Source organism: Motacilla alba, chromosome 23 (genome assembly GCF_015832195.1).
Source record: "Motacilla alba alba isolate MOTALB_02 chromosome 23, Motacilla_alba_V1.0_pri, whole genome shotgun sequence".
In the NCBI taxonomy this organism is placed as follows: domain Eukaryota; kingdom Metazoa; phylum Chordata; class Aves; order Passeriformes; family Motacillidae; genus Motacilla; species Motacilla alba.
In genome coordinates, this window is record NC_052038.1 from 6,020,414 (window position 1) to 6,044,896 (window position 24,483).

The following is a 24,483-nucleotide window of genomic DNA, read 5'->3' on the forward strand; positions in this document are numbered from 1 at the left end:
AATCCCAAACCCTTCCTCACCCATCCCAAACCCTTCCTCACCCATCCCAAACCCTTCCTCGCCCATCCCAAACCCTTCCTCACCCATCCCAAACCCTTCCTCACCCATCCCAAACCCTTCCTCACCCATCCCAAACCCTTCCTGGCCCATCCCTAGCCCAGCAGAGCAATCCCAAACCCTTCCTGGCCCATCTCAAACCCTTCCTGGCCCATCCCTAGCCCAGCAGAGCAATCCCAAACCCTTCCTCGCCCATCCCAAACCCTTCCTCACCCATCCCCAGCCCAGCAGAGCAATTCGTGCTGGCTCTGGGCTGGGCCAGGGTTAATGTCAGTGCAAAGGCCGGGCCGGGGCCGTGTTTGGGTTTGTGCTGAACGCAGGGCTGACAGCACAAAGATGTTTTGTTGTGTCTGAGCAGCCTTTGAACAGTGCCAAGGCCTTTCCTGCTCCTGAGTCACCCCCACCGGGAGTGTGGAGGGGACACAGCTGGGACAGTGTGTCACCATCCCCAGTGACCCCAGGGATGTCCCAGAGCAGGTTTAGGATAGAAACCAGGAGGAAGGAGGATGAATAGGGGCACTGGGAGTGATGGGTTTGTCACAGCTCACCTTCGGGAGTGGCTGAACCCCTGGGAATGAATCCTTGCTCATGGGAAGGGGGGAATGAATCCCTGGGAATGAATTCCTGCCCATGGGAAGGGGGGAATGAATCCCTGGGAATGAATCCCTGCTCTTGGGAAGGGGGAATGAATCCCTGGGAATGAATTCCTGCTCATGGGAAGGGGGAATGAATCCCTGGGAATGAATTCCTGCTCTTGGGAAGGGGGAATTCATCTCTTTTCAGGCAGGATTTTTCTTCAGAGGCACAAAATCGCTGTGGGAGCGGGGTGGGGGCAGCTCTGGAGGGGGGAGCGCGGGGATGTGGGGCCGGGGAGGAGGATCCTGGGGCACCGGGGACGGGACAGAGCTCCCCGGGAGCCGAAGGGTTAATGCCACAGCCCCCCGAGCGGAGCCGGTGGCCGCCACCCCCTCCCGAACGCCTTTACATAAGAGCCCTGCAGAATTCCCAGCGTCGGAGCCATTCCGGCAGGAAAACGGGATTTGATTTCTGCCACCGCCTCTCACTGCTCAGCCGGCACCTGGCGGGCGCAGCCGCGGGATTTGTCACATCCAGCGACACTGAACGTCCCCCGGGCACCCCAGCACAGCCCCGTCCCCGCGGGCCGCCACACCCCGGCCTGAGCCCAGGGCCAGGAGCGCTGCTTCGGGTGCAAAACACTGGAAAATTCATCCCTGGAAGGCTCCAAAGCGGCAAAATCCTGCGCGTTTATTCACACCGGCCCTTTGTGGGTCGCTGGGGAGGGGAGGAGACATTGAAAGAGGATGTGGAGCCAGCTCAGGATGTCCCCTGTGCTGCGGGATGTCCCCAGTGCTGCGGGATGTCCCCTGTGCTGCGGGATGTCCCCTGCGCTGAGGGATGTCCCCTGTGCTGCGGGATGTCCCCTCTCCTGAGGGATGTCCCCCGTGCTGCGCCTTCCCCAGCTCACCCCGGAGCATCCCCAGCTCGTCCTTCCCGCAGCGCCAGGCAGGTGAGGACGCTGCCGTGAGGTGACACGAACACCTCCGGCACTGGCGCTGCTTCCCACCCCCTCCTCCCCCAGAACGGGCTCTGCCGCCGCTCTGTCCCCGCTGTCGCCCGCAGCTCCTCCCCGGGATGGCGGCGGGGACAATGGGGACAGACGCAGCGGCGGCTCCGTGCCCAGCATCCCGCTCCTCTCCCGGCACAGGACAAATCCCTGCAGCTCCCGCGGCTCCAGCCCTTCCCGGGATGGCTGAGGATCGGATTCCCCTCCAAAAGCACCCCTGACCCCCCCGGTGTGGCCCGGGATGCGCTGCGGGTGCTTCCAAAGCTTCATTGCCGCTGCCAGCACGCCCCTGCCGGCAGCAGCGCCACCGCACAGCCGGGCTGGGCTGCTTCCCTCCACCCCAAACCCACCCCAAACCCAAAACCAAACCCAAACCCATCCCCAAACCCAAACCCAAAACCAAAACCAAACCCAAACCCATCCCCATCCCCATCCCCAAACCCAAACCCATCCCCAAACCCAAACCCAAACCCATCCCCAAACCCAAACCCAAACCCATCCCCAAACCCAAACCCATCCCCAAACCCATCCCCAAACCCATCCCCAAACCCAAACCCAAACCCATCCCCAAACCCAAACCCATCCCCAAACCCAAACCCATCCCAAAACCATCCCAAAACCCAAACTCATCCCAAACCCAAACCCATCCCCAAACCCAAACCCAAACCCAAACCCAAACCCAAACCCAGGAGCAGCTACAGGTGAGAGCGGCTGAACGGTGCACCCGGAGCCACCGAGTCCCCAACACCTTCCAGGAGCTCGTCCCACTGTCCAAACTGCTCCTGCAGCTCTGCACGGGACACAGGGGGGGAGAGGGTTACCACAGCCTCCCCTTTAGGTGACAGAGCCACCACAACCTCCCCTCCAGGTGACAGGGCCACCACAACGTCCCCTCCAGGTGACAGAGCCACCACAGCCTCGCCGGGAGCCACCGAGGGGCAGCCACTGCCCCCCTGTGCTTTGGGAAGCACCAGCCCCAAGCCCCACACCCCCAAAGCAGGGAGCTCTCGAGCCCCCCAAGCCCCACACCCCCAAAGCAGGGAGCTCTCGAGCCCCCCAAGCCCCACACCCCCAAAGCAGGGAGCTCTCGAGCCCCCCAAGCCCCACAGCCCCCCAAAGCAGGGAGCTCTCGAGCCCCCCAAGCCCCACACCCCCAAAGCAGGGAGCTCTCGAGCCCCCCAAGCCCCACACCCCCAAAGCAGGGAGCTCTCGAGCCCCCCAAGTCCCTCGCTGCTCCCCCCATACCCAGGTGCCTCTGCAGGAAGGCCAGAGCTGCCCGGCTGGTGATGGCCAGAGCCTTGTGGGGCCCCAGGGTGCCCCTCCTGCCGAAGATGAGGCTGAAGAGCTTCCCAGAGAGGAAGGCAAAGTTGGTCTGGTCCTCGTGCACGGTTCCCCTGGCCAGGGGAGGGATGTGTCACTGCACAGCCAGGCTGGGATGCTTCCCTCCCACCCCAAACCCATCCCCATCAGCGGGACGCGCCGCAGGACCCCGAGCTTTCCCTGCTGGGACGCCCCCGGGTGCTCCCTGCAGCGGGTGGGTGCCAGCCCCTGGCTCACAGCACGGTCACAATCCTGGTCTGGCTGTTCCTGGAGCTCAAGCTCTTCATTTTGGCGACGCTCTCCGGAGTCTGGAACCGCTCGGAGTTGATGAAGAGCACGGGGCTGGGCACCTCCGGGTACAGCAGGTGCTCCAGAGGGAACATCCAGGCATCCAGAGCCACGGCACACCTGCAGCAGGACAGGCACCGCCACGGTGAGGAGGATGAGCCCCGGAGCCTCCGCAGATCTTCATCCCTGCCACGCCTCACCTGAAGCGGGGCTCCTTCACCAGGGCCAGCACCGCTGTCACCCCCCCGAAGGAATGGCCCATGACGGCCACTTTGGTCACATCAAGATTGTCCTGCAAAAGGGACAGGGCTGAGGGCTCTGAGCCCAAACCTCGCGGCTGGAGGCGTCTGATCGGGGAAGGAAAAGCCAAGGGAAGAGCAGCGGAGTCCCCCTGGAAGGGGAGAATGTCCCGCTGCGGGTGTGACGGGACAGGGGAGGGAGGCTGGGCTCTGCACCCTTCTTGTGCCAGCAGGAAAAGCCTCAGGCAGCCAGGAGCGATCCTGGCACCGAGGGGCACCCAGAGCCCCCCCAGGCAGGGCCAGATACCTTCAGCACGGAGAGATCCCAGTCCTGGGGGAGGACGCTGGGGACAGACGTGCCGCCGGCGATGCCCTGGAAGAGCCGCAGCGCCCGCACGCACTCCTGCGCTCTCTGGTGAACCTGGAAGCACCAGCCCCTGCCGGGTGAGCCCAGCTCCTCCGACACACAAACCTGGGTCACACCTTCCCCCAGTGCCCCCCAGGCCCGTTCCTCCAGTGCTTCTGTCCCGTGGGGCTCTCCCTGAACCACAGCAAACCCCGGAGCAGGCGAGAGGCGGCAGTGGGATCCCGCGGGACACAGCGCGTTTATTGGGGTGCAATAAACCAAACCCTTTTCGGGGTTTACTCTTAATTCAGCTAATCTGGCCAGCAGACAGCTGGAAATGACCTGAAGTCTCTGCTCTGGGGAGGAAGCAGAGGAGGGAGAGCCCGGGATCCTCACCAGCTGCGCCCCAGCCGAGCCATCCCCTGCTCCAAACCCCCACAGGAACCCCAGAACCCCTGACCCAGGAGCAAACCTGGGTGTCCCCCTAAAACCCAGCTTAGGGCAGCACCCAGGAGCATCCTAAAATCCCAAATGATTCAGGGAGAGGATGCCCTGACTTGGAGCGACTTTGAGGCCACGTCCTCAGCCGCCCTAAGGACACCAGAGCTGCTGTCTGTGCACATTTAAGGTGACAAGTGACAAAAACCTCCAATGAAAACCTCTCTCCTGCTCCCTGCAACACAGAAAATGCCACAATGGAGATTGACCTGGCAACCATTTCCTTCTGCCTATCATTTATGTCTCTTTCTCCCTCACCATTTCTGCCGGTGGGTTCAGGAGAGCTGTTTCCCTCTCCTGTGCAATGTGCCGTGAGGCAGAGCACACGCAGAAATAACAGCCTGGGAGGTGATTTAGGGCTGCCAAAAGCACCTCCGTTCCTAGAGAGCTTTTCCACGGCTAATCTTCACTTGCTGTTGTCCTTTTAAATGAGGCAGAAGCAAACAGAGGGGGGGAACTTGGCTCAGCAGGAAACCTCCCTGCTCCCCAGCAAGCAGCTGTCTGGGATAATCCCAGAGAGGAAAAAATCCCAGTGGGAACGAACCCAGCAGCTGGTGCAGAGCTGGGCTGGGCACCGAGCCCTGCTCTCCCCAGGGCGTGGGGGACATTATCCAGGGCCACGGCAAAGCCCAGCCTGGCTCCTGCCAGGGTCAGCTGGAGCAGGACAGACGGACCCCAGGAAGCAGAGAAACAGGCTGGACACATTTTTCTCATCTCCAAAGAGAAAGCTCAGCCCCAGCACGGTGGCGACGCAGCATCGGGAAGAGCATCCCCAGGGATGCAGGAGGAATTCCAGACCCCCCTCTCTGGCCACCCTGGACCCCCCCTGCCCTGGTACCTGCTTGTTTCGGAAATAAAACTCCTTCTGCCCTCGGGGCACCCGCTGGAAGGGGAGCCACTCCTCCGCCCCTGCCTCTGCCGGGCACCAATAGGTGGTGGCAGCAGAGTGGTCCCTGTGGGGCAGGAGGGAAGGGGACACCTGCAGGTCCCCCCGGGGCACGATGTCCCACCTGCCCCAGCAGGAGCTTGGTGGTGACCCGGGCACCCACCTGTGCTCCAGCGCTGCCACCACGAAGCCCCAGGACGCCAGCTCTGTGCAGATGGAGGAGTACAAGGTCCTGGAAGGGAGATGGGAGCAGAGGGCTCAGGGCAGCTCTGAGCGGGGCCGTGGAGGGTCCCCGCACCCCTGTCCCTGCCCTGCTCAGGGCTCACGGTACCGAAAGGCTCCCAGGCCGTGGGAGAAGATGATCAGGGGGTACCCACTGCTGCGGGGCTTGAGGGGCCCGTTCCAGCTGACCGGGACTTTGCAGGAGCCTGCGGGGACGGGAAACCCCCGGAACGGGGGGGGACACGGGCAGTGGGTGCCACAGAGCCCGCTCAGCCCAGCCCTGCCTGCGGCATCCACCCAGGGATTGAACCCCACCGGAGGGGGGGTCCCTAAGGACCGGGGAGCCCCCAGGGTGGCGATGGGGTGTCCCCCTCACCGATGGCGATGCCGAGCAGCGGGGAGCACCAGCGGCGACCCAGGGTGACATCGGCCAGGCCCCCACAGTACTCGGGGCGCGGCACCCAGAGCGGCTCCGTGGCCCCTGCCCGGGGCAGGCACGGGTAGAAGAGGCGGAGGAGGAGCCCCTGAGGGGGACAAGGAAGGGGGACACCGTGGGGACGGCACAGAGGGTGGTGGCCGTGTCCAAAACCAGCTGGCTGCACCGCCTTGTTCTGCAGGGAAGCCTGTCCCTGTGCCCATCCCCATCCCTGTGCCCCCCGTACCTGCCGCGTGTGCCCCACCATGACATCCGTGCAGCCCACCTGGTGGGGTCCCTGCCCCGGGGGCAGCGCCAGCATCCCCCCCATGCAGCCGCAGCCGAGCCTGGGCAGAGACACGGGCTCGGTGTCTGTCCCCCAGCCCGGGGACCCCAACCCGCTCCCTGCTCCCTTCCCCACCCCTCTCCCATAGCCCAGAGCCCCCCAGCCACCCCACGACCCCCGGTTCCACCCCCTCTTGGGGGCTGCTCAGGGGTGAGACCCCCCCCGTTCCTCTCCCGGGACTGGCACCGTGGGGCGGCCCCGCGGGCACCTGCGGAGGGTGGGGACAGGGGCTGGGGCACAGCCCTGCCGAGGGGTCCGTGCGGGGCTGGCACCCACGGGGGTGGCAGGACGCGACCCCGGACCCGAACCACAGCTCCCAGTACGGCTCTGGCCCGGGACCACAGCTCCCAGTATGCGCTGGGAGCCCGGACTACAGCTCCCAGTACTCAGCTGGGCTACAGCTCCCAGCGCATCGCAGCTCCCAGCGCTCCCCCCAGCGCCCCCAGGCACCATCGCAGCTCCCAGTTCCACCCCAGTTCCCGGCGAGCCCCAGCTCCCAGTGCTCCTGACAGCTCCCACCGCTCCCCGCAGCTCCCAGTGCCTCGCAGTTCCACCCCAGCTCCCAGCGCGCTCACCCACGCCGCTCCCGGTGCTCCCCAGAAGCTCCCGGTGCTCCCCAGAACCTCCCGGTGCTCCCCAGAAGCTCCCGGTGCTCCCCAGACGCTCCCGGTGCTCCCCAGAAGCTCCCGGTGCTCCCCAGAAGCTCCCGGTGCCCCTCCCAAGCTGCCAGGGCCCTCCCAGCTCCAAGGTTCCCTCTGTGCCCTCCCAGCTCCCAGTCACGACTGCCCAGTGCCCCCAGTGAACTCTGCCCCGCAGCTCCCAGCGCCTCCCGTGCTCCCGGACTTCAGCTCCCAGCGACACCAGGACAGGACGCGGTGTCACCAGAACGAAATCACAGCTCCCAGGGACACCAGCACGAAATCACAGCTCCCAGGGACACCAGGACGGGACACGGTGTCACCAGCACGAAATCACAGCTCCCAGGGACACCAGGACGGGACACGGTGTCACCAGCACGAAATCACAGCTCCCAGTGACACCAGGACAGGACACGGCTCCCGGTGTCACCAGCATGAAGTCACAGCTGCCAGTGACACCAGGACAGGACACGGCTCCCAGTGCCCCCAGTTCGGGGCACACCCCCAGTGCCCCCGTGGCCCCTCCGTGGGCAGCACCCCAAGCCCAGGGCTGCCCTGTCCGTGTCTGTAGCTGCGTCCCTGTCCCCAGCACTGTCCCCCTGTCCCCCCCAGAGGCCAGCGGCGCCCTGGGGCTCTCGCTGCCCATCCCCTCGTTCCCTGTCCTTCGCTTAATCCTCTTTCTGGAGCTAAAGCGGCCCCGGGTCCCCAGTAATCCCCTCTGCGGCCGGGATTAATTCCCAGCGGGGCCGAGCCAGCCGGGCTGGCAAATAAATACCCAAAGGTTCGGTGACAAGCGTCCCTGCCGATCCCCCCTCGCACAGCCCCGCTCCAGGCTCCCTGCGGGACCGGGGAAACTGAGGCACGCGCCGGGCGCTGGACAGAGCCCCGGCATTGCCGCTGGCTGTGTCCCCAGGGTCCCCGCGGCCGGGGCAGGGAGCGGGGAGCGCAGCCCGAGCCCTGGGCCATCGGTGCGGGGGCTGGCCGGGCTGTCCCGCCCGTGGCCGCCATCCAGCGCTCCGGTCCCGGCTTGCCCGGCCGCCGGGGCAGGGCGAGGGCGGCTGCCGCGGCCGCGGATGCCGGGACGGGGTGGGAGAGACGAGCCCCGACCTGCCCGGGCTGCCAGGCCCGGCCCACGGCTCCGGGAATGGGGTCAGCCCCCCCAAACACCCCCAAATCAGCCCGCAAAGCCACCCCGGGAGAGGGTCCTGGGTGGAGGTGTCGGTCACGGCGACAGCTCGGCGGTTTGGGGCCAGCCTGGGCTGCTTCAAGCGGAGCCCAGCGGGGCTGGGGGCTTCACTGGGGACCCCCGGGGGTCCTGGTGCTGCGGGGACCCCGCGCTGGGCTCACTGCGAGCACAGGGACCGTCCGAGCTGGGGGGACAGGCCAGGGGACCGAGCTATGCCCCCTGGGACACGGGGACACAGGGACACAGAGGGATAGGGGGACACAGGGGGACATGAGGACACAGGGGGACACAGGCACAGGGGGACACGGGGACAAGGGGACAGAGGGACGCAGGGACACGGGAACAGGGGAGCTGGGGGACACAGGGCCAGGGACACAGAGGGACAAGGGAACACGGAGACAGTGGAACACGGGGACAGGGGGACACAGGGGGACATGAGGACAGGGGACCATGGGAACAGGGGGACACGGGGACAGGGGGACAGAGGGCCAGGGGTCCATGGGGACAGAGGGACATGGGGACAGGGGGACACAGAGGGACATGGGGACAGGGGGACAGAGGGCCAGGGGTCCATGGGGACAGGGGAACACGGGAACAGATGTCTGCGGGGACGGGGGACACAGGGGGACAGGGGGACACGGAGGGACACGGGGACAGGGGGACACAGGGACACAGAAGGACAGGGGGACGGGCTCCATGGGGACAGGGGGACACGGGGACAGGGGTCCATGGGGACAGGGGGACACGGGGTCGGTCCCCCCCAGCCCCGCCCCCCCGGGACTCCCCGGCGCGCGCGAGGATTCCCCCCCCCGTCCCACGTGGGCGCGCGCCGTGGGGCGGGGCTCCGCCGGGGCACGCCCATTCCCATGAGCGAAGAGCCAATGGAAGATCAGTAGGCGGGGCGAACAGGGGAGGGGGCGGGGCCAGAGCGCCGTGTAAGAGACGCGGGCGGGGGGGGCCCGTGGAGCGCGGGGGGGACGCGGGACCCCCGGGACAGACGGACAGGGGGACACGGACACCCGGACAGCCACACGGGCACGGGGACAGCCAGCCCCGCGGGGACTGACCGGCGGACAGCGCGCAGCCAGCTCCCGGAGGGAACAGGGGACAGCCAGCCCTGGGCGGGACAGACACACGGACGGACGAGGGACAGCCAGATCTGGGAGGGGACGGGGGAGAGATAGTCCCGAAAGGACAGACGGACAGCGGACAGCCAGCTCCGAGAGGGGTAGGGGACTGCGGGACAGTTAGCCCCGAGGGGACAGACAGACGGACAGGGGACAGCCAGTCCCGGGAAGGGACAGGAGGACAGCGGAGAGCAGCCGAGGTCTTGGACAGGCACCGGCGGGACACGGGAACAGAGAGCCCAGAGCAGGGACAGACGGACAAGGTGACAAGGGGGACGCACACGGAGCCTCCCGCCGCGGCTCCTCCGCCCGGCCGCGCACCGGGAGCCCCGCGGGGCCGCTCGGCGGCTGCTCCGCCGCCTTGCCCGGCCGGGGATGCAGCCCGGAGCCGCGGGCAGCCGGCCATCGGCGCTCCGGGACGCGGCCCGACACCCACCCGGGGCCGCGACCCCCCGAAGGTAACGGGGGAACCGGGGGGAAGGAGCCGGGGAGGGAGGGGGGCTCCGGCGGCTGCGGGAGGGTTCATTCCCTGGCTTTATTCCCCGGGGAGCTGGGGAGGGGAGTCCCGCCGCAGGGATGTGTGGAGCCACTTGTGGCGACACGGCTGGCGGCGACAGGACGGTGACGAGGCGACCTCTCCCTTTCCCCAGGGATTTGAAGCTGGGTCAAGCGATGGAAATGTCATTGTCGCGGCTCGGGGGCCCGGAGAAGTGAGCGGCTGGGACACCGGGCTCTGCTCTGCAGCCAGACACCGGGACCGTCCCGAGGAGCCAGCGCAGCCCCGGGCAGAGCGGGCAGAAAGTGGGGACTGTCACAGGCTGCGAGCTCACAGGACAGTGGCGGGGGCCGGCAGCCGTCCCACCACCCGCTCGGGGTTGGGAACATCGGCCTCTTGACCGGACTCTGGCACCCCCCTGAGCCCGATGAGGAGCTGGGGCTGCGTGTGAACCTATGCAGACCAGGAAGAAATACATTTTCCTGACTTTCCTTGCCTCTTGGCTCCTGCTTTTCTTCTTCGGAGGGGATCAGCTGCGCCGTTTCGCTTTCTTTTCCGGGACGAAAGCAGAGGCCCGGAGGAGCTGGCCCCGCTGGACGGATCGCTCCCTCCTCAAAAGCTTTGCAGACCCCGAGGAGCTGCAGAGGGATGGGGACCCTTCCCTGCTGTCCCCCCGGGAGCGGCGGGCGGCGTGGCTGAGCGGCCACAGGGGCAGCAGATGCCGCATGGAAACCTGCTTCGACCTCTCCAGGTGCGAGAGGAACGGCTTCAAAGTGTTCGCCTACCCCCAGGAGCGGGGCCAGCCCGTCTCGGAGACCTACGGCAAAATCCTCAGCTCCATCGAGCGCTCCCGCTACCACACGCCGCGGCCCGAGGAAGCCTGCCTCTTCATCCTCGGCATCGACACGCTGGACCGCGACCGCCTCTCGGGCCACTACGTCCGCGACGTGCAGGAGAAAATCCGCGGCTTCCCGCTCTGGAACGGCGGCCGCAACCACCTCATCTTCAACCTCTACTCGGGCACCTGGCCCAGCTACGGCGGCGAGCTGGGCTTCGACGCGGGCCACGCCATCCTGGCCAGGGCCAGCTTCGACAGCCAGAGCTTCCGGCCCGGCTTCGACGTCTCCATCCCTCTGTTCCCCAAGGAGCACCCGCAGCGCGGCGGGGACGCGGGGCGGCTGCGGCGGGACTCGGTGCCCCCCAGAAAGAAATACCTGCTGGTGTTCAAGGGGAAGAGGTACCTGACGGGCATCGGCTCCGGCACGCGGAACGCGCTGCACCACATCCACAACGGCAAGGACATCATCTCCCTCACCACCTGCAAGCACGGCAAGGACTGGGAGAAGCACAAGGACGCGCGCTGTGACAAGGACAACGTCGACTATGAAAGGTGAGTCGGGTTTGGGGGGGGGGAAATGGGGGTCTGGGGCGGTGGGACACCCCACAAATGCTCCTGCCTCTCTGCGGGGTGCAGCCGTGACCGTCTGTGGCGGCTGGAGCTCCGGAGAGGGAAGTTTGGGGTTCTCCTGGAAGGGATGAGGGTTTCATTGCACGGTGGGCAGCGAGGCGCTGACTGCTCGGGGCTTTCCTGCCTGTATTAAAGTTGGAGTAATCTGGCGCGAGCAGCTCTTATCTGCAATCGCTGCCACCGCCTCTAATACGATTTCCCTTTTTCCGAACGCTGATGAATGACGCTTTTCTTCTCCCCCCTCCCTCTCTCCCCCAACATAAACGTTTCTCTTGGAGATGAGCCCGAAACATCCCCCCCTCACCGGCTCCACTGAAAATCCCACAAAACTGGCGGGCCTGTGGGCGTCCCAGTGTGGGCAGCCCTGAGTTCAATTACCGGTGGTGGTGGGTGGGGGTCCCCCTGAATCCCCCCGTCACAAATGGACACGGTGGCAGCAGCGTGGGGTGGACACACTGGTGGAAAAATTTGGGGCACAAAGTTCTGTGAGTTTGGGGGGTTCCACTCTGCAGGGACAAGTGCCAGCTCCTCACTTCCCCATCCAGCTCCTTGGGACCCGTCAGCAGCTGCCGAATCCAGGGCTGGTAAACACAGACCCCATGCCACAGACCACGGGCAGGTGCCCATCCCACTGCCCGGGGACATCCCCCAGGCAGCCGGCTGCAGAGCAGATGGGGAGAGGCCACTTGGGGCATCATCCTCAAAGCGTCTTAGGAGGTACTGGGAGGTAAAAGTGGAGCTGGGGGTGCTGGCACTGGGATTAGCCGGGGCTTTGGGGTGGGTCAGGCACCACATGGCCCTGTCTGGAGGGTGCCGCCAGCCCAGCAGGGTCAGCACTCGCAGCGAGGTCTCTTTGGGATGGGGCATCTCAGGACAGTGGGGCTGGCAGGGCAGGGGGCCCCAGGTCAGCCCCGGGATGAGAATTCCCCCCCATCCGCCCACCCAGGTAATCCCCTAATGCTGTTTGCAAACACGGCGAGATTTGCGCCTCTCCCGGGACGGCTTTGGCCAGGGGAGGGATGAGGAGCCGCGGCACGGGCGGCGTGCTCGTGTGTGACCCCGAGTCCCTGTGGGACACCGGGCACAAAACCACCGGCACCGCCACAGGGCCGGCCCTGCCCGACTCCCGCGGGGACCGATGCCCTCCTGGCCTGGAGGTGTTGCCACACCGGGGCAGGGGACAGGCCGGCGGGGAGGGGACAGAGCGGGACCCCGGCGGCCCCGTTCACCCGGTGCGAACGGTGGAAGCCGCTCGGGGAGCGGAGGAAGGCCCTGCTGGGATCCCATCATCCTCCTCACGCCCGAGGGGCTGCCCCGAACAATCCGGTTCTGTTCTGGGATAAAGGGCGGCTTGTGGCCCCGCTGCCCCCGCTCGGAGCAGTCAGCGCGGGCTGCGGAGCCGCCGGTGCCGGTGGCACCGTGCCCGGCCGGAGCCACCGAGGGGCCGGGCGAAGGGAGCGCGGCGGGCGCCCGTCCCGGCTGCTGACAAAACAAGGAAGGCCCGAGGGCGATTGCCCGGAAACCGCAGCGCGTCAGGAGCGGAGCATTTCCATCGGGAGCCCCCGGCCCCGCAGCCCGGCCGGCGCCAGCCCCGCCGCACCGGCCGCCGCCGAGGGCGAACCCCGGGACGGGTCCCGCTGCCACCCAGCCCCGCAGCTGCCGGGGGTCCTGGCAGGGTCCGGGGTCCCCAGGAGAGGTGGCAGCCGGGTCTGGCCCCGGGGATGTGGGTGTCGCTGCTGTGGTTTCAGGGGGTCTGTTTGAGCGCTGTCGCCGCCCCGGCTGCCCGGCCGGGGTGCTGACGGGTCAAGGATTTTGGCATCCTTTGGAGACACTGGGGAGGCTCATCCAGAGGCGGGTTTCATTGTGAAACTCTGTGCCTTGGCATCGGGGCTGATTTCCCACATCCCGGAGCGCTGGGACGTGCCCGAGTGCTCCGGCACCCGCGGAGGTGACACAGCCTCAGCTCCCAGCCTGGCACCGGCGCCGCGTTCCCACCACAGGGACACCCTTCCTCCGGGGACCGACACATTGCAAGGGCCCTTTCTGGCCCCCCAGCCACCCGGCTGGCCCACGAGAGCCCCCCCAGCCCCTGCAGGAGCGGCTGCCCCTCCCCGCGGGCAGGAACAGACGGGGTCTGTCCCGACCTAAAGTCAATATTGGATTTTCCGGCGCGGCCGCAGGGACCCGGCAGCGGCCGAGCCTCTCCCCACCAGGGCACAGAAGGCGCTTTGAGAGCCCCACGGGCCAGCCCGGCGGGGGGGGCCGCGCTGCCGGCACCCCCTGCCCCCCCCCGAACGCTGCCAGGGCAGGCAGGGCTGGTCCTGCCCGGCAAGTCTGGGCACGGCACAGGAGTCGCTGCAGTTTCGGGCTCGGGGGCTCGGGTGGTGGCCTTGCGTGGGGTGTCATTGCTGGAGGGTGGGAGGAGCTGGCTCATGCTTTTAGAGGGCACTGGGGTCCCTTCCTGACCCCCCTTCTTTAAAGGATGCCCAGGTCCATCCCTCCAGCACCCAGGAGATCTCTGCTCCCACAAAACCAGGGATGTTCAGAGCCCAGATCATTCCAGACCGATCCCAACCCTGCCCTGGCTTGGCTCCACACCTCCCGGGGTGCTCACAGGAGGGGAGGGGGCCATGCCTGACCCCCAGCCCATCTCCCACGCCAGGTTTGACTACCAGGAGCTGCTGCACAACTCCACCTTCTGCATCGTGCCCCGGGGCAGGCGCCTGGGCTCCTTCCGCTTCCTCGAAGCTCTGCAGGTACGGGGTGGGCAGGGGGACGGGCCACCCCCTCCCCGGGGTCCGGGGGCTCTGTCCCAGCCTGCGGGGTCCCTCCGCAGGCCGCCTGCATCCCGGTGCTGCTGAGCGACGGCTGGGAGCTGCCCTTTGCCGAAGCCATCGACTGGGGCAAGGCTGCAGTCGTGGGCAGCGAGAGGCTCCTGCTGCAGGTACCGGGCCCAGATCCTGCCCCACGCCAGCCCCAGACCCCAGACCCAGTGCCAGCGGTGGTGGAGCCCCCAGCCAAGTCTGGGGGGGATCCCCTCGCAGCCGAGCCTGGCAGCAACCCTGTGGGCAGATGCAGGAGGGTCTGACCCAGCCTGGAATGGGGGTCCCACCCCAGCTGCGGTCCCGGGGTCTGTTCATCCTGGGGGGAAGGTGGGGAGGATCTTCCTGGGCACAAACCCTTGGGAATCCTGGGCCTGATCCTGCCCCAGGGAGAGGAGGTGCAGCCCCACAGGGGGAGGGTGGTGTGGCACCACATCCGTGGGCAGGGGCTGTCCCGTGGCATGGTCGGGATGGTCGAGGTGAGGAGCCCAGCCTCGAGGGAGGGAAGCTGAGGTGAGGACCCCGCTGCCCCTGGCACAGATCCCCTCCGCCGTGCGCTGCATCCCCCCCGAGCGCGTGCTGGCCTTCCAGCAGCAGACGCAGTTCCTGTGGGACGCCTACTTCTCCTCCGTGGACAAGATCGTGCACACCACGCTGGAGGTGAGGAGCCCCCCACCCCGAACCCCCCTCCCCGGGTCACCTGCCGGGGTGCCGGGAGCATCACTGGGGCCTCCGGCAGATCATCAAGGACCGGCTGTCTCCGCACCGCTCCCGCTCCCGCTTCCTCTGGAACGCGCTGCCCGGGGGGCTCCTGGTCCTGCCGGACTTCTCCACCCACCCCGGGGACTTTCCCTTCTACTACCTGCACCACGGTAGGACCTGCCTGCCCCGGCCCAGCCCCGCAAACTCGGGGCGTGCCCAACACCTCTCCCGTCCCTTTCCCACCCTTTTTTCAGGCTACAGCCCCTCCAAGAAGTTCACGGCTTTCATCCGGGCGGTGTCGCAAGCAGGGTCGCTGTCGCAGCCCCTCCTCAGGCTCATCCAGGCGGTCTCAGGATCCCGGTACTGCGCCCAGGTGGGAGGAGCGGAGTCCCGCGGCAGCCGGTGCAGCCCCCAGGGATCGGCGGGATGATGGGGCTGGGTCCTGCGGGCACCCGGGAGAGGGGGTGGGTGGGTTTAGGGATGGAGGGGGTGGCTGGTGTTGTCACCTTTGGGTGGGCAGAGCTGTCGCCCAAGCCCTTTGGGGTGGAGGCGGGACCAGCTGGGGGTTTATCCCGGTCCAGACTGCCGTGAGGTGGTTTTGGGACGGTCTGGGCTGGAGCAGAGAACCCACCAAACCCTGCTGGCCACACGTGTCCTCCCCTTTGCAGATCGTGGTGCTGTGGAGCTGCGAGAAGCCACCGCCCCCGAGCGGGAAATGGCCCCAGAGCAGCGTGCCTCTGACCGTCATCCAGGGCAGGAGGAAGGTGAGGGGACAGGGACACGGGCAGGGCCCAGGGACACGGGCAGGGGACAGGGACACGGGCAGGGCCCAGGGACACGGGCAGGGGACAGGGACAGCCACCCCAGGGCACCAAGCTGTCCTTCCTCCCCCCACAGCTCAGCGAGCGCTTCTTCCCGTTCGGGGCCATCCAGACGGACGCGGTGCTGAGCCTGGACGAGGACACCAGCCTCTCCACCAGCGAGGTGAGGCCACTCGGGTGCTCAGTGTCACCACGGGGCTGTCCCCGTGTCCCCGCGTCCTTCAGGGGCAGCGGCGGTCCCCTGCCGCAGGTCCCGCGGCGGGTGGCACTGCGGCGGGTGGCACTGCGGCGGGTGACACTGTGTTGGGTGGCAGTGTGTTGGGTGGCACTGCGGCGGGCGACACCGTGCCCCTCCCGTGCCAGGTGGACTTTGCCTTCTCGGTGTGGCGCAGCTTCCCCGAGCGCATCGTGGGCTTCCCCGCGCAGAGCCACTTCTGGGACGCCGAGCGGGGCCGCTGGGGCTGCACCTCCCGATGGACCAACGAGCTCTCCATCGTCCTCACCGCCGCCGCCTTCTACCACCGGTACCCGCCCGGGGCGGGGCCGCGGGGCCCGGGGGGGCTCGGCCACATCGTGCCCCTCACCCCGTTCTCCCCGCAGGTACTACCACAGCCTCTTCACCGAGTACCTGCCCGCGGGGCTGCGGGAGCTGGTGGACGGGCTGGCCGCCTGCGAGGACATCCTGATGAACGTGCTGGTGGCCGCTGTCACCAAGCTGCCGCCCATCAAGGTGACCCAGCGCAAGCAGCACAAGGAGGGGGTGGCGCAGCAGGCGGGGCGCGGCGATGGGGCTGCGGGGAGCCCCCCGGCCCCGCTCTCCGCCGCCGCCGCCCAGGCGGAGGGCGCGGGCGGCAGCCGGCGTTTCCCCCGGCGCCGGGACTGCCTCAACCAGCTGGCCGACTGGTTCGGCCGCATGCCCCTGGTGTCCTCCCGGCTGCGCCTCGACCCCGTCCTCTTCAAGGACCAGGTTTCCGTCCTGCGCAAGAAATACCCGAGCCTGGAGAAGCCCTGAGGGCGGCCGGGGTCGGGGCTCGGAGCGCTCCGGGGTCCGGCTCGCTGCTGCTGACGGGGTTTTACTCGTTAGCGGCTTTTACCGGTGCAATAAAGGACAGGGGAGAGGAAGGATCCGGGTGGTGGCTGTGGGATGTGCGGGAAGCGCCGGGAGCGCTGGGGGCACTGGGAGCACTGGGAGCTGCGGCTTATGGGTGCCGCAACACTTCTGCCGTGGTCACCCTGGGAATTACCCGGGCAGGAGAGTCCTTCACCTTCCCGAGAGCAAACAGAGGAGCGATAAGAGCCGCGTGTGACCTCCCTCCCTCGCTCCAGCTGGGTCCCCCGCAGCCCCCGCGCAGCCCAGCACCCCCTTGCCTCGCAGCGCTCGCCGCAGAAGGGAAAAGGGGCGTTTCAGCTGGCTTTCCTCCCAGCTGAATAGAAACACGGAGTGTTAGGTGGCCTCCAACAGCCGCTCTCGGGCTGCCGCGGCTCTGGGTGTGTCCTTGGCTCCCGCAGATAGCGGAGATAAGAGCCAGAGCCAGCGTCCCCGCGCAGCCCCGCGTGCTCTGCTTTATTTGCCGCACATGGCCAGTCAGTCGCGGGGGGGCTGGCACTCCCGGCAGTCCCGCATCTCCTCGGAGTAGCTCTCCACCTGGATGGTGGTGCTGTGGAAGCGGAAGGCGCCCTGCAGCCGGGAGCTGGCCTCCTCCAGCACCTCCTGCGCGCTGGCAGCCGCGTCTGCGGGGGGGAAAGCTGGGGATGGGGGGTGCGGGGAAACCCCGACCCTCCCTGGCGTTGTGACACTCACTGAGGGCGACGTGCACCGAGAGCAGCCTCTGGCACCCCTGTCCCCCTGCTGTGACACTCCCTGCTGGCTCTGTCCCACCACTGTGACCCTTCCTGCTGGCTCTGTCCCCTGCTGTGACACTCACTGGTGGCTCTGGCACCCCTGTCCCCCCGCTGTGACACTCCTTGATCGCTGTGACCCTCCCTGGTGGTTCTGTCCCCCTCTGTGACCCTCCCCGGCCCCCCGGCCCCTCTGTGACCCTCCCTGGTGGCTCTGTCCCCCTCTGTGCCCCCCCCGGCCCCTCGGTGGCACTCCCTGGTGGCTCTGTCCCCCTCTGCGCCCCCCCCGGCCCCTCGGTGGCACTCACTGATGGCGATGTGCACGGCGAGCAGCGGCTGGGCGGCGGTCAGAGCCCAGATGTGCAGGCTGTGCACGGCCTCCACGCCCCGCACCGCCAGCAGCGTCTCCCGCACGGCGTTGAAATCCATCCCTTTGGGGGTCCCTGGGGGGCAGAGCCGCGGCGGCTGCAGGGACGGGGCTCGGGGCGCCCGTGGGTGTCCCCGCCGCCCAGAGCCCCCCCCGGGGGGTCCCTACCCTCCATGAGGACGAGGAGGACGTCGCGGAGGATGGTCAGCGTTGTGCCCAGCACCAGCGCGGAGAACAGGAAGGTGCAGATGGGATCCACGTACTTGTACTCGGGCTGGGGAGGGGGTGCCAGGGGGTGAGACCCCTGTGCCAGCGCCACCCCACCCCAAATCCCCACTGGGAGCAGCAGGGCGGGCACGCAGCCCTGTCTGTCCCGCCCTGTGCCTGGCCTTGGGCTGCCTGTCCCTGTGTCCCCAGACCCCCTTTTTCCCCCAGCACCCCCTTTTTCCCGGCACCCTCTTTGCCCTCAACACACCCTTTGCCCCCAGCACCTGCTTTTGCCCCCAGCACCCCCTTTTCCCCAGCACCCCCTTTGCCCCAGCACCCTCTTTGTTCCCATCACCCCGTTTCCCCCATTGCCCCTTTCCCCCCATCACCCCCTTTTCCCTATCAACCCCTTATCTCACATCACCCCGTTTCCCCATCACCCCCTTTTCCTTATCAACCCCTTTCCCCCATCACCCCTTTCCCTCCATCACCTCCTTTTCCCTATCAACCCCTTATCTCACATCACCCACTTTTCCCCATCACCCCCTTTTCCCCGTCACCCCCAGACCTTGAAGAAGATGATGTAGGAGGCGACGAGGACGCCGAGGCTCTGCAGCAGGTCCCCCAGCACGTGCACGAAGGCGGCTCTGACGCTGGCGCTGGGCTGCTCTCCCGCTGCCCCGTGGCCGTGCCCGTGCCCCGTCTGGTGCAGAGCCAGCCCCATCCTGCGGGCAGGGCAGCGCTGGCACCCCGGGGCCCAGCCGGCTCGGGGAGGGGACCCCCCCGGCACCCCGTGGCAGCACTCACACGATGTTGACGGCCACGGCGCAGGCGGAGGTGACGAGCATGACCCCACCCTCGATGTCGTAGTCACCCGAGAGCAGGCGCTGGGCCCCCAGGTAGACCAGGACCCCCGTCACCACCCAGATGGAGAGCACGGAGAGCAGGGCTCCCAGGATCTCTGCGGAGAGACCCCCACCCGTGGCTGCCTCGCTGCCCTGCCACCCCCAGCGCCGTCCCCGGCAGGGCTGGGCACAGTGTGGGCACCCGGCTCCCATCCCAGGACGCTCCTTGCCCAGGGCTGGCGGTGCCCCTGCCTTGTTCGTGGCGCCAGGACTTTGCTGGGGCTCCCCGGGCCCCTCGGGGCACCCCAAAGCCCCTGGGGCACTCGGGGAGGGCACCCCGGCCCCCCCAGGACAGGGCCACGGCGTTACCTGCCCGGTGCCATCCGAAGTTCATGGTTTTGGTGGGGGGGCGTGAGGACACCCAGAGTGCAAAGAGGCTGATCATGATGCTGGCAAAGTCCGTCAGCAGGTGGGCAGCGTCCGTCAGGATGGCCAGGCTGTGTGCCAGGTACCCGCCTGGGGACACAAGGCATCGGGGGGACATCGGGGGGACACCGGGGGGACATGGCAGGGGTCCTGCCCCGACCTGGGCACAGCTCAGCTCACCCCGCGCCACGGCGGGGCCCCACTGGGTGTTCTGACCCACAGAAAGCCAGCAGGGAGCTCTGGCCGCACCCCCAGCAGGGAATCAGGACGAGAGGGGCTCGGGGTGACCCCCCCGGGGACCCCAACGGAGGCGGCACCCCGCACTCACCCACGGCTTCCCCCACCATGAAGAAGAGGCAGATGCCAGCGGCCAGGTAGAGCTTCCTGCGCGCCCGCTGCTGCTGGCCGGGGTGGCCGCCGTGTCCCCGCGTGTGGCAGTGCTGCCCCCGCCGTGTCCCCAGCTCCAGGGCCGGCTCCTGTCCCTGCGCCGCGCTCTGCCCGTCCTCCCGCGCAGCCCCCCGCGTAGCACCTGCCGGCCAGGGCGCGGCTTGGGGCCGGGGGGCTCCGGGTGCACCCTGAGCGCTGCCCCCCAGCCAGACCCGCACAGGGGCACCCCCAGCCCCCCCGCACCCCCGTACCCGCCGGCGCCCTCGCTCAGGAGGTGCCGCTTCTCGTCGCCCGCTGCCATCGTCCTCCGGGCCCGGGGGGGGTCGGCGAGGGTGACCCCGGCGTGTGGCCGGCGCTGGTGGCAGCCGGTGGCCTTGGCTCGTGTGAAGAGCCGGGATTCGTGTGCAAATCCCGGCTGGAGGAGGGACGGCCAAGCCGGCTGCAAAGCGCCCGCGGAGCCTGCCCCAGGCTGGGCCCCCTCGCCCGCTGCCCGGGGGGCTGCTGCTGGGGGGGGGGATTGCGCTGGGACCCCAACCCCGAGCGTCCCTAGGAGCTGCACAGCCGGGCTGGGTGTAGAGAGGGATGGAATGTCCCCGTGTCCCCTCCAAAGCACACGGTGATCCCCCCTCCCCGCTCTGGGGAGCCCTCGGAACGCCCCAGTTTGGATCCAGCCGAGTGATGGATGAGCCTGGACCCCCCTCCACGGCAGGGCCCCGCCCTGGGTGAGCAGCGTTAATTACCCTGGGGCTAATTGCCCCTGTGGCTCAGCTCCGGGTGCTGCCTCAGTTTCCCCTCGGCCCCCTCCGAGCAGGACTCAGGTTTTTGCAGGAGAGAAGCGTTTAAGGGGTATTTATGCGTTTAGGATGTATGTTAGCATTGATGGTGTGTTCTTCCACCCGAGGCGCATTTCTGAGCTCAGTCAGCAGCAAACCAGCAGCTCTGTGCCGAGAACATCCCCATTTCGGCGGCTGGCCCAGCCCGGAGCATCCTCAGCCCCCCCGAGCCACATCTCCAGCCCGGGGCAAGCTCTGGACAGGACATCCCATCCCCAGGAGATAAATCCTGCCGGGTGCCGACCCGTTACATCCCGGGCGGGCGGCCAGGAGCGGCTGCCAGCCCTGCCAGAGGTGCTAATGAGGCTGGAAATTAAGAGCCGGACCGGAGGGAGGTGTCCCTCTGCCCCGCAGGGACACTGCCGGTGGCACCAGCCCGACAAAGCCATGCCCGGTGCCCAGCGCGAGAGGCGAGGAAGGAAAGAACCACCCAAAGCACCGATTTTCTTTACAAAATACACAAATTTCAAATCCGTGACAATTATATACAAAACAAGGGAATTACAAAACGTGCGGAATTGTCCTGTTTGCACCCGTATAGAAAAGTGTCCTGTGCTGGGGCAGGGCCGAGGCTGCCGGGCCCTGCCGCGTGTCCCCCCCATCCCAAAGCTGTCGCCGGACATCCTGCGCCCGGGGGCGTTTCTCCCGCGCCGGCAACGTTGCTGTGGCTACAGGGAAGCTGCCGAGGGAGAGGATGGGGTGGTCAAGGAGAGCCCAAGCCCCCAGAGCTCCGCCGTGGGTGCTGAGGGTCCTGGGCGGGCTCAGCCGTGCTCTGCCCCTTACCCATCACTGTCCTCTCGGGCGCCGCGTTCTCTTCCACCTCTTCTTCCTCCCCGTCAAAGTATTCCTCATCTTCCTCTGCTGCAAACAAGCGGCCAAAGGTCACCGGGAGCCGCCAGGAGAAGCAGAGGGTGTCTCCAGCGGGGTGGGGGTCGGTGAGGGGGTGCTGGGGGCTGAATTACCGGGCTGGAAGTCCAAGGCGTGCACGGCCTCGGTGAGGTGCTCCAGGCTCACCGAGAAGGCGTCCATGCTCTCGTAGCCCTGCTCGATCTTGTCCAGGCGACCGCCCTTGGAGGCCTCCACGATCCTGGGCAGGGAGAGCACGGATGTGTCCCTGAGTGTCCCCGTCCCCTCGCTGAGCTGGGGACCGTGGGGCACCAGGGCAGCTCCCCCCGGCCAAATCCTCGGGGATTGGATCAGGGAGATTAGCCCAGTTCGAGCACTTACGTTTTTATGAGCTGCTTGGCATTCTGTGCGGAGAGAGAAGGGGAAGGAGGAGGAGGAGAAGAGGGAGGAAGAGGAGGTGAGTGAAGCCACAGCAGCCACCAGGCCGTCCCCAGCAGCGGGACCCCCGGGGCGGGTCTGGGGGTCTCACCATGAGGAAGGCAGCCCCCCCGGTCTCCTCGGCTGCCTGGATGGCAGTCTCCACCAGCCGGCTCGACTTCTCCAGCTGCTCCTTGTACTGGCAGATGAGGCTCTGGATGAAGGCGGTCTTGTCCGCCTGCTCCTGCGAGATGCGCTGCAGCAGCTCCGCCTTCTTCTCCTCCAGCAGCGCCGCCAGCGCCTCAAAGCGAGCGCAGAGCTCCCGCTTGGCCGCCTCGCCGTTCTCCTGCGGGGACAAGGGACAAGGAATGCCACTGCGCGTCCCTCCGGCGCCTGCAACATCCCTGCTCCACCCCACTCCCGGCCACGCCCGGCCAGGGTTTCACTCCCGGCTTTTTGGGGGGCTCCTTTCCCCCTTTCCTCACCTCGGTGCTCTGGCAGGAGTCCTCCAGCTGGGAGATGATGGTCTGGATGCGGTCGTTCCCCGCCACCAGCATGGAGATGCAGTTGTTCAGCTCCGTCTGGCGAGCAGAGAGAAGAAGTTTCAGCTGCTGCGGGGACAGGAACTGCTCCCACCCCAGCCTGGGGACGGGCTGGGCATGGCTCGTCCCCAGCTCTGCTCCCCCACATCCCTCAGCAGCCGCTCTAAATATAGTCTGTCTCCTGGGCGAAGCCACCCGGGGGCTATTAATACCCCGTGAGCCAGTCCCGCAGCCATTTGTCACCGTCCCGGCTCAGCACATGGCCCGCGGCCCCCCCCGGGTCCCCCCCACGGCACCTTCTGTCCCTGGAAGACGGTTTGCAGAGGGGCCACCTCGCAGTCCTTGTGGGCGCCGAAGACTTTGCACATGGAGCAGGTGGGCACCTCGCAGGTGACGCAGTAGATGTTGATGCGCTCGTCCTCGTGCTCCTTGCACATGGGGTGCTCCCCCTTCTTCAGCGGCCTGCTGGAGAGGGTGGCACGGCCGCGCTGACGTCCCCGTCACGGTGACATCCACACCGGGGCGATGTCCCCCCGCTACGGGGACGCCCCCGCCGCCACGGTCAGCGTCACCCCCACCGCGGTGACGCCCCCTCTGTCGCCCCAAAATCAGGTGCCCAGGGAAGAGGCCGGATCCCGGCGCTGTCCCACAGCTGCTCCTCTGGGAGCCACCAAGCTCCGTGCCTCTGCAAGCCCCAGCGTGACCCAGTTTAAGCCACGCATGGCAGGGGGTGGCACTGGGGACGGGGGGGGGCTGCGATCCAGAGGAGCTGCGCCAGTGCCTAATTTTAGCCCTGTGCTGCCCGGATTTATTGTCACCCATCGTGTGACCGGGGTGGGGACACCCAGAAACCCCCGGGGGTCCCAGACGGGGGCTGCAGCTCAATCGTCCCATCCACAGCGAGGAGGGACACGGGGACAAGCCAGCGCTCTGAAACAGGGACAAGCCTGGCCCCCCCGGCCCCCCAGACACCTGCCACGTGCCATCGTCCCCGTCCCCATGGCTCTCACACAATATTTACAGCGGTTCAGGGGATTTGGCTGGGGCCACCGCTCTGCCTCGAGAACCTGTGACCCCTCTGTCCCCCCCCAGCTTCATCCTCGTACCCACTGGGCCCCCCCAAACTGTCCCTGTGCCCCTTATCAGCCCCTGTCACAGCAGAGCCTGGATTCCTTCCCCACACCTCTTATCTGCCACCGAATGTTCCAGCAAGGGCACCAGGGGCTGCCACCACCCCCCAGGGACCCGCCGTCCCCCTGGGACAGCCAGCGGCACAGACTGCTGGGCACAGGGGAGAATTGGGTCCGGGGAGGAAGTTTGGAGTCGAGGGAGAGAGATTTGAGTCGAGGGAGGGAGATTTTGGTCGAGGGAGGGAGATTTGAGTCGAGGGAGGGAGATTTGAGTCAGGAAAAGATTCGAATTGGGGATCGCTGAGCAGAAAGACCCCAGTGCGATCTCTTGGGCTCTCAGTGCTGCTGCTGGGGAATGAGAGGGCCATGTCCACGTCCCCGTGTCCCCATAACCCCCCGTGCCCCCCGGCCACGCCGGCAGCGCCCACCTGGAGCACTCCTGCTTGTAGATGTCGATGATGTTCTCCACCAGCAGGTTCCTCTGCAGCCCGTAGACGCCGTGGCGGTCCAGCAGCACCTCGTGGCGGCACGAGGGGCACCGGAACCGGCCCCCCGAAATCAGACTGCCCCGGCTCTGCCAGTACGGGTTGGCGGCCTGGGAGGGGAAGACGACCACGGTGGGGTGGGGTCCACCAGCGTCCCCTCCATCCCCCGGCGCCCCCCGGCCCGGGCACGGGGCTCACCTGGAAGACGTCGTTGGCGCACTTGCGGCACAGGTTGTGCTGGCAGGGCAGGATCACCACGGGCTTGCTGAACATCTCCAGGCAGATGGGGCAGATGAGCTGCTTCTCCAGGCTCTCCATGGGGCTGCCATCCTGCAGGAGACCGGCTTGGAAATCCATGGGCTCGCCCGCGCTCCGCTCCCTCGCGGCGCTCTCGCCGCCGGCGCCCCTCGCCCCGCTATTTATCGGCGGCTCCGCGTCACGAGGCCGCCGCGGTGTCGGGTGTCCCGGGACAGCACCTGTCACACCGTGCCGAGCCGGGAAGGGCCGGTAAACAAGACGGGCACAGGCTGTCCAGGAGGAGCTGCCCGCCCGTGCCGCGGACGTGCCCGGGCTGGAGCTGCGGGGTAAACAGGGGGCCGCGCATCCAAAACGAGCCCCGAGCGCCTCGCTGGGGACAAGGAGGGGCTCGCGGCACCCCCGCGGTCACCGGGGCCTCGTGGCGATTCCAGAAACCTGT

At 67.4% G+C, this 24,483-nt stretch overlaps 4 protein-coding genes across 13 annotated transcripts; 1 reads left to right on the plus strand and 3 right to left on the minus strand.

Moving 5' to 3' along the window:
* Positions 1 to 1,030: 1,030 nt before the first annotated feature.
* Positions 1,031 to 7,125, minus strand: PAFAH2 (platelet activating factor acetylhydrolase 2). 5 transcript variants are annotated; one of them, XM_038161165.1, is made up of 13 exons: positions 6,864 to 7,125; positions 6,778 to 6,803; positions 6,143 to 6,203; positions 5,818 to 5,965; positions 5,551 to 5,647; positions 5,383 to 5,451; positions 5,172 to 5,286; positions 3,797 to 3,910; positions 3,451 to 3,542; positions 3,200 to 3,370; positions 2,888 to 3,036; positions 2,342 to 2,432; positions 1,032 to 1,845 (listed from the first exon to the last, which is right to left on the minus strand). In XM_038161165.1, the coding sequence occupies exons 3-13, from the start codon at positions 6,185 to 6,187 to the stop codon at positions 1,284 to 1,286; spliced, it is 1,653 nt and encodes a 550-aa protein (XP_038017093.1). In that variant the 5' UTR covers positions 6,188 to 6,203; positions 6,778 to 6,803; positions 6,864 to 7,125; the 3' UTR covers positions 1,032 to 1,283. The 5 variants fall into 5 exon arrangements, with proteins under 5 accessions (XP_038017094.1, XP_038017093.1, XP_038017092.1 ...); XM_038161164.1 differs by having other exon boundaries at positions 1,034 to 1,845; positions 6,104 to 6,203; positions 6,778 to 6,802; positions 6,863 to 6,929; XM_038161167.1 differs by lacking the exon at positions 6,864 to 7,125 and having other exon boundaries at positions 1,294 to 1,456; positions 1,495 to 1,845; positions 6,104 to 6,203; positions 6,778 to 6,843.
* A 1,842-nt stretch (positions 7,126 to 8,967) lies between these two features.
* Positions 8,968 to 16,584, plus strand: EXTL1 (exostosin like glycosyltransferase 1). Of its 3 annotated transcripts, none has more exons than XM_038160961.1 (11): positions 8,968 to 9,611; positions 9,804 to 11,039; positions 13,780 to 13,873; positions 13,954 to 14,061; positions 14,480 to 14,599; positions 14,679 to 14,811; positions 14,896 to 15,014; positions 15,310 to 15,405; positions 15,539 to 15,625; positions 15,826 to 15,986; positions 16,063 to 16,584. In XM_038160961.1, the coding sequence occupies exons 2-11, from the start codon at positions 10,105 to 10,107 to the stop codon at positions 16,472 to 16,474; spliced, it is 2,265 nt and encodes a 754-aa protein (XP_038016889.1). In that variant the 5' UTR covers positions 8,968 to 9,611; positions 9,804 to 10,104; the 3' UTR covers positions 16,475 to 16,584. The 3 variants fall into 3 exon arrangements, with proteins under 3 accessions (XP_038016889.1, XP_038016890.1, XP_038016891.1); XM_038160962.1 differs by having other exon boundaries at positions 14,531 to 14,599; XM_038160963.1 differs by having other exon boundaries at positions 14,534 to 14,599.
* Positions 16,585 to 16,999: 415 nt separating this feature from the next.
* On the minus strand, positions 17,000 to 20,679 carry SLC30A2 (solute carrier family 30 member 2). 2 transcript variants are annotated; one of them, XM_038160968.1, is made up of 8 exons: positions 19,785 to 20,679; positions 19,475 to 19,675; positions 19,090 to 19,236; positions 18,683 to 18,836; positions 18,444 to 18,600; positions 17,837 to 17,942; positions 17,610 to 17,744; positions 17,000 to 17,193 (listed from the first exon to the last, which is right to left on the minus strand). In XM_038160968.1, the coding sequence occupies exons 2-8, from the start codon at positions 19,491 to 19,493 to the stop codon at positions 17,048 to 17,050; spliced, it is 864 nt and encodes a 287-aa protein (XP_038016896.1). In that variant the 5' UTR covers positions 19,494 to 19,675; positions 19,785 to 20,679; the 3' UTR covers positions 17,000 to 17,047. The 2 variants fall into 2 exon arrangements, with proteins under 2 accessions (XP_038016896.1, XP_038016897.1); XM_038160969.1 differs by having other exon boundaries at positions 19,475 to 19,628; positions 19,760 to 20,679.
* Positions 20,680 to 20,808: 129 nt separating this feature from the next.
* TRIM63 (tripartite motif containing 63) lies at positions 20,809 to 24,199 on the minus strand. 3 transcript variants are annotated; one of them, XM_038160967.1, is made up of 9 exons: positions 23,985 to 24,199; positions 23,730 to 23,896; positions 22,468 to 22,636; positions 22,115 to 22,210; positions 21,742 to 21,975; positions 21,594 to 21,616; positions 21,329 to 21,453; positions 21,150 to 21,224; positions 20,809 to 21,045 (listed from the first exon to the last, which is right to left on the minus strand). In XM_038160967.1, the coding sequence occupies exons 1-9, from the start codon at positions 24,141 to 24,143 to the stop codon at positions 21,035 to 21,037; spliced, it is 1,059 nt and encodes a 352-aa protein (XP_038016895.1). In that variant the 5' UTR covers positions 24,144 to 24,199; the 3' UTR covers positions 20,809 to 21,034. The 3 variants fall into 3 exon arrangements, with proteins under 3 accessions (XP_038016895.1, XP_038016892.1, XP_038016893.1); XM_038160964.1 differs by having other exon boundaries at positions 21,150 to 21,227; positions 23,985 to 24,198; XM_038160965.1 differs by having other exon boundaries at positions 21,150 to 21,227; positions 22,468 to 22,633; positions 23,985 to 24,197.
* Positions 24,200 to 24,483: the final 284 nt, after the last annotated feature.